Source organism: Orycteropus afer, unplaced genomic scaffold, assembly GCF_000298275.1.
Source record: "Orycteropus afer afer isolate SDZICR_OR568_19922 unplaced genomic scaffold, OryAfe1.0 scaffold00092, whole genome shotgun sequence".
In the NCBI taxonomy this organism is placed as follows: Eukaryota; Metazoa; Chordata; class Mammalia; order Tubulidentata; family Orycteropodidae; genus Orycteropus; species Orycteropus afer.
Window position 1 is genome coordinate 6863770 of NW_006921679.1, and position 15370 is coordinate 6879139.

At 42.0% G+C, this 15370-nt stretch overlaps 1 protein-coding gene across 1 annotated transcript in view; it reads right to left on the reverse strand.

Moving 5' to 3' along the window:
- LOC103198371 (mitochondrial intermediate peptidase) overlaps positions 1-15370 on the reverse strand; it is a 243887-nt gene that overhangs the window by 132785 nt on the left and 95732 nt on the right. Inside the window, exons 11-13 of the mRNA XM_007942532.1 lie at positions 14814-14967; positions 11295-11372; positions 8348-8552 (exon numbers count right to left, since the gene is read on the reverse strand). Coding sequence (XP_007940723.1) covers positions 8348-8552; positions 11295-11372; positions 14814-14967 — 437 coding nt within the window. The remainder of the gene's footprint in view (positions 1-8347; positions 8553-11294; positions 11373-14813; positions 14968-15370) is intronic.

The following is a 15370-nucleotide window of genomic DNA, read 5'->3' on the forward strand; positions in this document are numbered from 1 at the left end:
GGAGGAAGTGGGAGGGGAGCTGTTGCATTGTGGTAAACTGTGGTCAATGACATGAGACAAAGTATATGTGAACTGCTGTATGCAAAGTGAATTTGCTCTGTAAATGTTCACCCAAATCATAATAAAAAAGAAAATAGATTGATGAGTTTAATAATGCATAGTACAGTGTGGATAACAACTACAAGCATAACAAAACTAACATAGCTTAAAAAGTCAGTAGGGCAAATAAAATGGAATAATAAAAAAATCCTTGTTTACTCTAAAAGTGTAAGAAAGGAGAAACAAATATCAGTTGAAACAAACGAAAATCGAATAGTAAGCTGGTGACATAATCATAATGATTACTCTAGATGTAAATGCATTACATAACCTACGTCTAAAATAAACGGTCATGCTGGACAAAGAAATAAGAACCAACCATACGGCATCCAGAGTCCCCAGGTGGTGGGAATGGTTAATGGACTCAGCTGTGAACCAAAAGGCTGCAGGTTCAAGTCTGCCCAGAAGTGCCTTGGAAGTAAGGCCTGGTGATCTACTTCGGAGAAATCAGCCGCTGAAACCCTACAGCATGCAGTCCGACTCTGACACACTCAGTGGAGCCATGAATAGGAACCGACTTGTCAGCAACCGGCTGTGTTGGGTTTTCTTTCTTTTTAAATACGGTATTTACAAAAGACATGCTTTAAACATAAGGAAACAGTGTGAAATAACAGAACGTTAACCAGAAGAAGAAAGCTAGTGTAGCTACATTAATATCAGATAAAATAAACTTTGGAAGATACTATTTCTAGAGTCAAAAAGAGACATGACATAATGAAAGGGTCAGTTCACCAGACAGAGACATCTGAAACAGCACAGCTTCAGATACATGAAGAAAACCGGATAGACGAATTCACCACCATGATCGGCGACGTTAGCACTCCTTTCTCAGGAAGTGGCAGAACATACAGAGAAAACACCTGTGATGTATCGATGTGACCACTGTTGTTAGTCAACTGAGCCTAACGGACATTTCTAGACTATGAGTCACTAGCCATAGAACACATTCTTTTGAAGAACACACGGAAACATCACTGAAACGGACCATAAGCTAAGCCATCAAAGAAGTACAAATAAATTTCAAAAGACAGAAATCATAAGAGCATTTCTTCTGATGATAATGGAGTTCAATCTCCAAAATATATGGAAATTAAGACATTTCAAAATGATCCATGTATTAATGAAAAACCTACTTTCAAAACAGTTTTAATTGAAGGATAATGAAAACACAATAAAGCTGTAAAGCTTCTAGAAAATAACATAGAAAGGATCTTCATGGTCTTGGGTGGGTGACAATTTCTTAGGCAGGACTCTAAAAACACTACTTATAAAAAAAAAAGTCAATAAATTGGACTTGACAAACTTATAATACTTTGCATCTCAAGGGACAGTTAGGAATATGGAAAGCAAAGTACAAGTCTGGGATAACACAGGTATCTGACAAAGGGTTTTTATCCAGAGTATTTTAAAGTTCCTACAAATAAAGAATAAAGAAGACATGAAATGCCAATAAGCACATTAAACGGTATTGAACATAATTAATCAGAGAAATGTACATTAAAAACACAAGGAGACACCACTTTACTCTAATTAAAATAAATACCAATTGTTTCTGGGGCTGTGGAATAACTGGAAAGCTTACATATGACTTGGAGGAATATGAAATTTGTAAGAGAAATTAAGTTAAAGAGGTTCGACCCCCAATTCTCACGCCTGACAGAGAAAGGCGCATACCCTTTTCTACGAGTAAACAGAGTATCAAGCTGCACTGTTCTGTATTACGAGACAAAAAAAGTGGGAAAACATGACTCATAATAATCGTTGCAGAAAATCAATTCTTGGGAAGTTAACAACACGCAAATTCTATGGCATATATTTTTTATCCCTAGATGTTTATCCGAGAAAATAAAAACATAATTCCACAAAAAGAGTTACACAAGAATGTCAAAGCAGTGTTACTCCAAATCAGCCCAGACTGGACACAAAGTACCCAGCAACAGCTGAAGGAGAAATAAATCACGGTATACTCATAGCACGGAGTAGCGCTCAGTAATGACAGAAAACAAACTATGATACATGCAACAACATGGATGAATCCTACACCCATTGTGCCGAGCAAAAAAAGCCAGACCCTAAACAGTACATACCAATGATGCCGTTCAAACGAAATCCTAGAACAAAAGAAATTCTTGCGTGGTAAGAATTGACTGGAAAAGAGCACAAGGGTATTTTCTGGAATGATTAAAATGTTCTGTATCTTTGTGGACTGAAGTTTATATGGATGTAAAAATAAGGATGTATTCTTTTATTGGTTAAATATTAGATGTTTACATTTGCTAATACTCTCTAAATTATCCACTTAAAATTCATTCATTTTAAAAAAAAAAAAAGAGAGGGACCAGGTTTGCTGGTCTGATGGAGCCCGGTGGAACCACTGAGACTATGGCCTTAGCTGCCCTTCAGGTCTGGAATGGAACCCACTCCTGTGGCTTCCAGCCAAACAAAAGACAGGCATATGAGCTGAACATTTACCTGAGGTAGATATACTCCTCAGAGAGAACAATCATGGGAGAAAGAAGGGCTGTTTATGCTCAGGAAGACAGCTCAGGGGGCAGGAGTGCATGGAGGGAGGCACACAAGGAAGAGGTAACTATGGGGAGGAAATGGGAGGGGAGCTATTGCATTGGGGTAAATTGCAGTCAATGTCATGAGACAAAGTGTACGTGAACTGCTGTATGGAAAGTGAATTTGCTCTGTAAATTTTCACCCAAATCACAATTAAAAAAAAAAAAAAATTCATCCATTTCATTGTAGTTTACTGACACTTTTTTTAAAAAAACCTAATTCAACTGTTAAAAATTAAGTCACGTGAAATATCTTGATCTTCCCCTCTTAATATGCTCTCAGATTTACAGTGCTGATTCTACTTAAAATGTACGTGCTGGGAAGCCCTGGGTCCACGCTTCGCATTTTTCATAGATAATAATATTGAAACTCAGAGGGGTGCAGTTAACCTCTTAAGCCATGAAATCAAATGAAACCGGAACACAAGACTTATCGTCCACGCTTTACCCACCACCACTAAGGAAACAAAGTGGGGGTCTACAGGCTGAAGTCAGCCCACAGACATGCCTGGCCTACACAGCTCACCATCAGACCCTTCCTTGCTGTCCTCCAACGCTGAGGGCCATGCCACTTTACTCATCACGTGAGAGAAATGGTCCCTGTAAGACTTTGTGGTTCTAACACTGCACTACATCATGATGCGTTTTATGGACTGATGTATTTTTTAAAAAAAAAAACAGATTTTGTTGTTAGGTGCCGATGAGTCAACTCTGACTCATAGCACCCTATGTACAACAAAACGAACCACTGCCCGGTCGTGTGTCACCCTCACAATCCTTGCTATTCTTGAGCCCATCATTGCAGCCACCGTGTCAATCCATCTTGTTGAGGGTCTTCCCCTTTTTCACTGGCTCTCTACTTTACCAAGCATGGTATTTCTCTCCAGAGAATGGTCCTTTCTGACCAAAGCAGGTGACAGGAAGTCTGGCCACTCTCATGTCCAAGGCGCATTCCGGCTGTACTTCTTCCAGGACAGATTTGTTTGTTCTTCTAGCAGTCCACGGTATTTTCAGTGTTCTTCACCAACAGAATGATTCAAGGGCATCAACTCTTCTTCAGTCTTCCTTATTTACCATCCACCTTTCACATACACATGAGGCTATGAAAAGACCATGGCTTGGGCACCTTAGTCTTCAAAGTGACATCTTTGCTTCTCGACACTTTAAAGAGGTCCTTTGCAGCAGACTTGCCCAGTGCGATACCACATCTGATTGCTTGCTGCTGCTTCCACAGGTGCTAACTGTGGGTCCAAGGAAAATGAAATCCCTGACAACTTAAGGCTTTTCTCCATTTGCATGATGTTTCTTATCAGTCCAATTGTGAGGATTTGCATTTTCTTTATGTTGAAGTGTAATCCATACTAAAGATTGTACTCTCTGATCTTCATCTTCAAGTCATCTTCATTTTCAGCAAGCAAGATTGTGTCATCTGCGGATTGCAAGTTGTTAACAAGTCTTCCTCCAATCCTGATGCCACGGTCTTCTTCATATAGTCCAGCTTCTCAGATTTTGCTCAGTGTACAGAATGAGGAAGTATTGTGAAAGCCCTCTACCCTGATGTATAACATCCTGATTTTAAACCATGCATTATCTCCTTGTTCTGTTCAAATGACGGCCTCTTGGTCTACGTACAGGTTCCTCAGGAGCACAATTAAGTGTTCTAGAATCCCATTCTTTGCAATGTTATCCATAATTTTTATGATCCACACAGTCAAATGCCTTTGCATAACCAATAAAACAAGTAAACATCCTGGTTTTCTTTGCTTTCAGCCAAGATCCACCTGACATCAGCAACATTAGATGCAACATCCATGTTCTCTTTGAATCCAGCTTGAATTTCTGGAAGTTCCCTGTCAATATACTGCTGCAATCATTTTTGAATTATCTTAAGCAAAATTTGACTTGTGTGTAATATTAATGATTCTGTTCCAATAATTTCCACTTTCTGTTGAATCACCTTTCTTTGGAATGGGCACAAATAAGAATCTCTTCTAGTCAGTTGGCCAGGTAACTCTCTTCCAAATTACTTGGCGTACACAAGTAAGTGTCTCCAACATTACATCCATTTGTTGAAGTACCTCAGAGGGTGTCCTGTCGATTCCTGGAGCCTTGTTTTCTGCCAATACCTTCAGGGCAGCTTTGACTTTTTCCTTCAACACGACTGGTTCTTGATCATATGCCACCTCCTGAAATAGTTTAACATCAACCAATTCTTTTTGGTACAGTGACTCTTGTATTCTTTCCATCTTCTTTTGATACTTTCCGCATAATGCAATATTCTGCTCACAGAATCCTCCAATACTGCAACTCAAGACTTGAATTTTTTTTCTGCAGTTCTTTCAGCTGGAGAAATGCCAAGCATGTTCTTCCCTTTTGGTTTTCTAACTCCAGGTTTTTGCACATTTCATTATAATACTTTACTTTGTCTTCTCAAGTCACTCTTTGAAATCTTCTGTTCAGCCCTTTTATCATGCCATTTCTTCCATTTGCTTTAGCTACTCTCCATGCAAAACCAAGCTCAGAGTCTCTTCTGAAACCCATTTTGGTCTTTTCTTCCTTTCCCATCTTTTTAATGGCCTTTTGCTTTCTTTCTTCACACATGATGTCATCCCACAACTCTTGTGGTTTTCGGTCACTGATGTTCGATGCATCAAATTTATTCTTCAGATGATTTCTAAATTCAGATGGGGTGTAATCAAGGTCATATTTTGGCTCTCCTGGACTTGTTTTAATTTTATTCACCTTCAACTTAAACTTGCATATGAACAGTTGGTGGTCTGTTCCACAGTCAGCTCCCGATGGTATTAGGCTTCTCCATCGCCTCTTTCCACGATGCAGTCAGTCTGATTCCTGTGTATACCATCTGATGAGGCCCACATGTATGTTGCTGTTGTTGTTGTTAGGTGTCATCAACTCATCTTCGACTCATAGCAACCCTATGCACAGCAGAACGAAACACCGCCCAGTCCCACGCCTGCTATACTTGAGCCCATCGCCACACCCACTGTGTCAATCCATCTCATTGAGGGCCTTCCCCTCTTTTGTCAACACTCCACCTTACCAACCTTGATGTCCTTCTCCAGGGAATTGTCCCTTCTGATAACATGACCAAAGTAGGTGAGACAAATTCTGGCCATTCTCACCTCCAAGGAGCATTCCAGCTGGACTTCCTCCAGGACAGATTTGTTAGTTCTTTTAGCAGTCCATGGTACTTTCAGCATTCTTCTCCAGCGCCGCAACTCAAAAGCATCAATTCTTCGGTCTTCCTTATTCATCGTCTCCAGCTCTCACATGCATATGAGGCTATTGAAAATATCACAGCTTGTGTCAGGCACACCCTAGTCCTCAATGAGACATCTTTGCTCTTCAGCACTTGAAAGAGGTCCTTTGCAGCCAACTTGCCCAGTGCTATACGTTGTCTGATGTCCTGACTGCTGCTTCCATTGGTGTCAATTGCAGAACCAAGCAATGTGAAGTCTTTGACAACCTCAATCTTTTCTCCATTTATCGTGATGCTGCTTATAGGTCCAGTTGTAAGGATTTTTGTTTTCTTTATATTGAGATGTAACCCATACTGCAGGCTGTGTTCTTCAACCTTCATCAATAAGTGCCTCAAGTCATCCTCACTTTCAGCAAGCAAAGTTGTGCCATCAGCGTATCACTGGTTGTTAATGATTCTTCCTCCAATCTTGATGCCACCTTCTTCTTCATATAGTCCAGCTTCTCGGATTATATGCTCAGCATATAGATTGAATAAGTATGGTGAAAGGATACAACCCTGATGCACTCCATTCTTGACTCTAAACCATGCAGTGTCCCCTTGTTCTGTTCTAACGACAGCCTCCTGGTCTATGTACAGGTTCCTCATGAGTACAATTAAGTGTTCTGGAATTCCCATTCTTCTCAAAGTTATCCACAATTTGTTATGATCTATACAATCAAATGTGTTTGCATAGTCAATAAAACAAAAGTAAACATCTTTCTGGAATTCTTTGCTTTGAGCCAAGATCCATCTGACATCGGCAATGATATCCCTTGTTCCATGTCCTCTTCTGAATCAGGCTTGCACCATATTGCACATGTATAGCTGCTGTTTATGTTGCTGAAAAAAGTATTTGCAAAGAATAAGTTGTTGGGCTTATAAAATTCTATCATGCGAATTCCAGCGTCATTTCCATCACCAAGGCCATATTTTCCAACTAGTGGTGATTTCTCTTTGTTTCCAACTTCTCATTCCAATCACAAAAAAAAAAAACAAACTCACAGCCATCAAGTTGGATCTGACTCACAGCAACCCCTCCTTGGGTTTCCAAGGCGGTATCTCTAAGGAACTAGATTGCCCAACCTTCCTTCTGAGGAGTGGCCAGTGGATATGAACTGCCAGCCTTCTGGTTAGCAGTTAAATGCCTTAAGCACTATGCTACCAGAGTGCCCAATCACCAGTAATCATCAATACATCCTAATTGCAAGTTTAGTCAATTTCAGACTGTAGAAGTTGGTAAAAATCTTCAATTACTTCATCTTTGGTTTTAGTGGTTGGTAAGTAAATTTGAATAATGGTATTATTAACTGGTCTTCCTTATAAACGTATGGGTATTATCCTATCACTGACAGCACTGTACTTCAGGATAGATCTTGAAACAATCTTTTTGATGAAGATGCAATGCCATTCCTAAACTAAGAAAAGCCTCTACACAACTATTCTCTCAAATCTTTTATTGCTTAAAATATTAGATAATCCAACCATATTAATGATATGACTATAGTTAGTGATGAAATGATACATAAATTCACACAACAATGGAAACATCAGCAAAATAATCACTCTCTTCTTTCTGATCACACACAGTGCCACTCTTTAAATCATATATTCCAGTTACAAATGACTGGTGACCCAAACACATTCCCTTCTTTATTGGTTCACTTAGGCACTTACTAATTCTGCAAGGTACTAGGGAGATACATATGTATTCATATACCCAGACCACCATAAAGTTTAATTCCACATTGTTGTTGAATGCCGTCGACCTGATTCCAATTCATAGCTATCCCATATGACAGAGTAGAAGTACCCCATAGGGTTTCCTTGGCTGTAATCTCCATGGGAGCAGATTGCCACATCTTTTTCCTGAGGAGTCGCTGGGTAGGTTCAAACCGTCAACCATTTGGTTAGCAGCCAAGCACTTAATTATTGTACCAACCAAACCAAAAAAAAACCAAACTCATTGCTGTGGAGTCAGATCTGACTCATAGCGACCCCTCTTTGGCTTTCCAAGGCGGTATTTCCATGGAAGTAGACTGCCCAATCTTCCTTCTGAGAAGCGGATGGCAGGTTTGAACCGCCAGCCTTTTGGTTACCAGTCAAATGCCTCAGGCACTACACCACCAGAGTTGCACCAACAGGGCTCCTTAAATTCCATTTAAACATAAAGTGGTACAAACTCAAAGACAGACAACTAAGACTATCCCTCAATGACTAGGTGGGAACAGCTAGCAGGAAAGGAAGTGAGAGCAGGGAGTCAGCTTGTGTAATAATGGGAGGTATAACATGAAGTGATTTGAGACCAATGACCAATGGACACTCAGTAAATGACCACATTATCCATCTACCAAGCTTTTTTCAGATTTAGAATAAAATGTTCTTAAAGGATTGCATTACATACAGGCACTTCTTCGCAACTCACCGGTGACGTGCTGGTAACGTGTGCGTCCCAGCATAGAATGCATGGCATGCCCCATTTCATGGAAAAGGTTTTCCATCATCCCAGGAGTTAGTAACGTTGGTGCGCTCCTTGACGACTGGGGAAGGTTCAGCATCAGAACCACAACTGGAAGCTGATAGTCTCCATTCTCCTTCAATCTGCCTCCACGGATTGTGAAATGGCAATCCTTGAACAACCAGGAAACATAAGAGGAGAAGAAAGCATTGGGCAATTGAATGAAAAACCAAACCAAACCCACTGTCACTGAGTCAATTCTGACTCACAGCATCCCTAGAGGGCAGAGAACTGCCGATAGTGTTTTCAAGGCTGTAATCTTTAAGGGAGCCAAGTGCTATGTCTCTTTCCCACAGAACAGCTGGTGAGCACAAGCCACTGATCCTCTGGTTAGCAGCCAAGCCAAGTAAGTGCTTAACCACTGCACCACCAGGGCTCCCCATCCCAATACAAGATACTAGTAGTTGTGTTTTAATTTATAACCTTAACTCCTAACAACTTCAATCAAGTTGCATGAAACCAGCTGCTGAAGCTGACTGACAAACCTGGGATGCAGCTGAGGTCAAGTAATGAGCCTTACCTCTGCCTCATAAGAATGCCAGTGTTTGATAAGATTTCCATAGAGACATGTTTACTGCAATTTTAAACTAGGTTCAATATTAAGAACAGAAGTAGTTACGAGCTGGGGCTCAAGTCAGAATGTTTGGATTCAAATCCTGGCAGTTCTAGCTGCGTTACTCTGGGTAAGGAACTAAGCTTTTCTGTGTCTTGGTTTCCTCATATCATAGTGTGGTGCAGTGAGTTACCTGGCATGGCTCTTCTAGCCATGGTCTTTGTGGCACTCACCCGATAACTGGGTGGAACTATGCAAATGTAAAGTGCTTGTGGCCCACTAAGGGGATTGGACACCTTGTTAATAATGTAAATAAGGTGCATGACACCCTTGTGGGAGTGGGACCATGGAAATAAGGTGTATGGAACTCTAACGTCAGGACTGGTTAGTTTCGTCATTCTGCTAGGCTTAACATAAGCCTTCCTAGAGGCAGAAGAGGGGATGTCACTGTCATCAAGAGAGAAGAGCTGGAGGTGGAATGAACGCCGTCCTTGGACCCAAGATCCCTGCACTGGACCTCTTCGACAGAGACCACCGGCTGAGAGATGGCGGCAGCAGAACCAAGAGGCACGCGTCAGAGCGGCAGGCTTCCCAGCCCACGGAGCAAGAAAGTGAGTGCCTCTGGGCAGGAGACTTGCTGGAGGAGCAGGGTGGGCCTAGGTGGACCTATTGGCAGAGCAGAGCAGAGCAGAGGCCGGGCTGAGAGGCCAAGAGCCAGAGAGGCATGCCTGAGGGCACAGCAGAGGGGAGACTGTCCGGATTGAAGAACTGTGTCCTGAGCATGTTCCAGAACCTAAACTGTCACCTGTTCTTCCCTAAAAACCCCATAATCATGAGTATTCTCTGCGAGTTCTATATGGCCACTGACGTGAATTAACAAACCCAGCAGAGAAGTAGTGAGTGCCGTGGGAGGGACAGTTGATGTCAGAGTCGGTAAAAAGGTTGGAAGGTGGTGGCATGTCTGGTCACAAAAGAATCAGCCTTGAGCTGCTGATGGTGACTGTTTCCCCCTCATGAGGCTGGAGAAGATTGAGGAGGATGCCACCCCCACGTCCTCTCTATGCAAGTAACTAACTCAAAAGATAAAGTTCTCAGTACACTGCCTGAACCATGAAAGAGCTAAAAAAGGCCAGCTGTCATTATTGCAATAATTAGGATGGCCCAGATAACAGGAACAGATTTCTGTCATTATTTTCATAAACTTTATTATCAAATGTACCCTAATTTCAAGTTTAGGTATTTAGTAATTATAATTTAATGCCCCTGTGGTAGTTAAGGTTGTGTGTCAACTTGGCTGGGCCGGGGGTTTTGAGTGGCCTGGCAGCAGGATGGGGTTATTCCCCATGATGAGACTGGATGTGATGTAATCCACTCCATGGGGGGATCTGCTGTGAGCAGCCAAGGGGTTGCCTTCAGGCGTGGCCTGCTTCCAATACATATGGAGAAGCATTGAGAAAGGTCTCTAGCTTTTTGTTCCCTATGGGAGCCTGCATTTGGTTTGGTTTTCATCTCCAGTTCCTGGACTTGAACCAGCGGCCTGCCACATTACCTGCCAATCTTGGGATTGTTGCCTTTGCAGCCTGTGAGCCAACAATCTGCCATTTTGCCTGACTATCTTGGATTTAGGAGCTCTGGTAGCATAGTGCCTAAGGCACTTGACTACTAACCAGAAGGCTGGCGGTTCAAACCCACCAGCCACTCCTCGGAAGGAAGGTTGGGCAATCTACTTCCGTAGTGATACTGCCTCGGAAACCCAAGGAGGGGTCGCTATGAGTCAGGACCTGGAAGGCAGAGCTGAAGCCCAAGGTCAATGGGGCTCCACCCAGCCCCTGGAGCCAGAACTCTAAACTCAGACTTCTAGCCTAGTTTTCCCTAAAGCCAGCACTCTGATTTTGGGCTTCTAGCCACCTAAACTAAAGAGAATAAATTTCTGTTTGTTAAAATCATCCATTTGTGGTTTTTCTGTTATAGCAGCACTAGAGAACTAAGAGAGCCTCTTAAATATTATGGAACTACAATAATGAAATATAAAAACAAAAAAACCAAACCCACTGCTGACTCATAGCAACTGACTCAGAGCAACCCCCACTGGATTTCTGAGGCGGTAAATCTTTATGGGAGCAGATTGCCACATCTTCCTTCTGTGGAGCAGCTGGTGGGTTTGAACCACCAGCCTTCTGGTTAGCAGTCAAATGCCTTAAGCACTGTGCCACCAGAGCTCCCTAGTGAAATATAAAGTTCACATACATTCATATTAACTGGTGATCACTTCTGCAGACCAGTCTATAAATCTAAAATCACCTGATGTGGCTTATGTGCTCGCTGAAAAAAATCACAGTAAATGTATCCCAGCAGTCCTTCAGCTTCATGAACCACAGCCTAGGACAGAGCAAATTACATTTAGTGAATACGGTCATTGGAAACTCTGAAATGAGTGTTAAAAACATCTGCACACCCAAAAATAACTGTAGATAAAACAGCCATAGCCACACATACAGACATTGTATTATTTTCTATGTCCCATATCATCCCAAATAGATTCTTTTTTCTCCACATCCTTCTTCACACCATCTCTCCAATGGTTCTGATTCAGGAACGTCCTGCCCACCAAGCCTCTAAGACACCCAGCACAGATATTCACAGACTATTCACAAATGACCTCAGTCAGGATTAAGTGGGGCTGAAAAATTTTAGTGGCAAAATTATTTTTCCTTCAAAAATGTAAGAACACCCATGCAAATTATAACTTCAAAAACAACAAAATGTAGCTTCCAGATTCAGGTGCAAATCAGCAATATTATCACTAATCCCCTTCTCAAAAAGAGGGCAGCAGAACGCATAGGTGAGAAGGACACAGGGAAAGGGTAACCACAGGGAGGAAGGAGGTGAGCTGTTAACACTGCAGGGAATGTAATCAGTGTCATAAAACAAAATGTGTATGAACTGTTCAATGTAAAACAAATGGGCTTTGACCACGTATAGGGCTGGCAGACAAGGTTTCTACAAGTATATTCATATGTTCTGTAAGAATTCCCAGGTGTATAGTAGAGCTGACAAGGGACAAGTTTGTAGTCACTTTTTGGCCACAGCCAGCTACCCAGAGGAGTGAGTAGTTGGACCTGTGGGCTCGGGACCATAGTCACAAGGGACATCAAGCTCAACTGGCATAACATACTACCCAAAACATTGTTCCACATCCTACTTTGGCAAGTAGCCAAACTGAGACTGTGATCTTAAAAGCTTGCAAGCTGCTACCTAGATGCAACGATGGGTCTCTAGTCATCCAGAGCAAAGAAGAATGAAGAAAACCAAAGATTCATGGAAACAATTAGTCCAAGCGACTGGTACACCATGCATTCCTCAGCCTATACAACTATGAGACCAGAATAACTAGATGGTGCCCAGCTACCACTGTCAACTACTCAGAGGGGGATCTATGTAGGAGATCCTGGATAGAGAGGGAGAACAATATGGAATAAAACTCAAAACTATTGGGAAAAAAAAAAGGGACCAGGTTTGCCTGACGGAACCCCTGAGACTATATGGCCCCTAGCTGCCCTTCAGGTCTGGAATTGAACCCATATCTGTGACTTCCAGCCAAACAAAAGACAGGCATATGAGCTGAACATTTACTTAAGGTAGATACACTCCTTGGGGAAATCAATCATGTGAGAATAGAAGGGTTATATATGCACAAGGAGACAGCTCAGGGAGCAGGAGTGCATGGGAGGGAAGGACACAGGGAAGAGGTAACTATGGGGAGAAAGTGGGAAGAGAGCTGTTGCATTGTGGGAAAGTGCAATCAATGTCATGACACAAAGTATACGTGAGCTGCTATATGGAAAGTGAATTTGCTCTGCAAACTTTCACCCAAATCACAATAAAAATTTTAAAAAGCAAACAGGCTTTGTAAAATCTTACCTAAATCACATAAAAAGTTAAAGGAAATAAAAAAAACCACCCATTGCCTTCAAGTGGATTCCAACTCACAGCAACCCTTTAGGACAGAGCAGAGCTGCCATGTGGGTTTTCATGGCTCGTTATGGAAACTGATGCTGCATCTTTCTCCTGTGGAACCAACAGCCAGTGGGTTTGAACTGCCCACCTTTTGGTTAGCAGCCAAGGGCTTTAACCACTATGCCAACAGGGTTCCTTATCTCAAAAATAGGGCCTAGGAGCTCTGGTGGCATAGTGCCTTTGACGGCTAACCAGAAGGCTAGCAGTTCAAATCCACCAGCCACTCCTTGGAAGGAAGATTAGGCAACCTTACGGGAGAGTGTGTCTCCATCTAGTCTCCTTTGTCTTTCCAGAACTTAGTGATTCTGCCAAAGAGAATCTCAATTTTTTGCTTTAAAATTTCCTGTAGGAGTCTATTTATTCATTCATTTGACAAACATTAATTGAGTTCCTGCCCACTCTGTGCCAGACTGATCCAGGTATTTGGGATACAGCAGGAGTAAAACTGGCAAATACCACTGCCTCCATGGGGCTTCCATTCTATAGAGTAGAACTCATCACTTACAATCTTTCCTTTCATTCTTCTGTTATTCCTTTTTCTTTATATTATCTCTCTGCATTCTATGAAACTCTTTTTTTTTTTTTTTTTTGAGTAAGTAGTAGGTAAATAAGGAGCTCTGATGGCACAGTGGGTAAGGCATTTGGCTGCTAACCAGAAGGCCAATGGTTCACACCCACCAGCTGCTTCAGGGAAGGAAGATGGGGCAATCTACTCTGTAAAGATTTATAGCCTCGGAAACCCAGTAGGGGTCGCTATGAGTCAGAATCGACTAGATGGCAGTGAATTTGTTTGTTTGTTTGTTTTGTTTAGTATGTGAAAAGACAGGTATTTATTTAGATAATCAGATACAATGATGAAATGCCCTCTCTAATTCTCCTTCAATTCCCCTACCACTCCCGTCCCATGCCTACAATATACACCCGAGAGACAACACGGTAGCTTATGTTTTTTGAAATATAATATGAAAAAAAAGGAACAGTATGTTAAGCACACAAGCAGAAAATAAGACAACCACCACAACCCACAGCCTGAGTGATCAAAAAACGGGTCAAGAAAACCTCCACAATCTTACCCAGACAAGAACATTTGCACCTCACATACAGGGGCCCCAACAGGAGAAAGACGGGTGCTAGACAGAGTAACAAAACCAAACCAAGCCCATGGCAACTGAGTCCATTCCGACTCCTAGCAACCCCCACTGGGTTTCCGAGGCAGTAAATCTTTATGGAAGTAGATCGCCTCATCTTCCTCCCCCAGAGCAGCTGGTAGGTTTGAACTGCCGACCTTCTGGTTAGCAGCCAAAAGTGCCTTACCCACTGCACCATCAGTAAATCGGAACACAGGATATGAATGAATATCTGATGCAAAAATAAGCCCCTACAGCGTGGGAAGAGGATTGGAAAGAAAGGACGGTGGGATCCCATACAGTGGGATCTGGAATGTTCCAAGTGGATCAGTAAAAAGCGATGATGAAATGTCCTGTAACTAGCACTCACAAACACATGCAGACGCACAGGTGAAGATTCAACCTTCTATCAAGGTTCTAATTTCTTTTTTTCCCCCAGTAAACTTACGCTGCTCATTTTAAACTCATTTTAGGCACCAAATGATTTTAAAGGACAATGCTTCTTTAACTCAGAAGGGGCAATGTGGCTTCTTCATGAAACAGAACTAAGGTGGCTCATGCCAGGGCAAAGCTACGTTAGTGATGGAGATGTTGTTAACTCCAACGTCTTTGGGCAGCATCTTGGCCAAACGAAAAGGTTAACGTAGCGCAGATTGGCCTCAGCGAGGACGCTTACCAGTTTTCGGATGTCTTCACACCACACCTCTCCGTGTGCAGGCTGCTCCGCGTACAATGAAATCCCTAACAGCTGGTTAAACAAACTATTCAGGCCTTCCATGCATGCGCCAAGGGAGAAAAACGGGCAATACAAACCAGGCTCGATATTGTACCTGCAAGAAGGAAGAGAGGGTCAAAAATGTTCTTGTTTACTTCAATGTCTTAGGGTGAATTCAATTTACTTTCTGTTTCATATTTGGGATCACAGCAGCTAAAGAATGCATTCAAAACATCAGAGTACATTTCTATCTTTTGAAGGATTTTCTGACTCACTTTTCTTCAGAAGAAAGGCAGCCTCATTATGACCAGTCTTAACAGTAATGCTAGTAATTAAGGGAGACACAGTCCTGCCTCATCTTGATCCCTTTCAGGCTACTTACTCCCTCAGTGGCCCATTTAAACAGAAGGTGGTTATATTTCTTTTTTTTCCCTTTTTTTTTTTATTTTATTTTATTTATTGTGATTTGGGTGAAGATTTACAGAGTGAATTCACTTTCCATACAGCAGTTCACATAT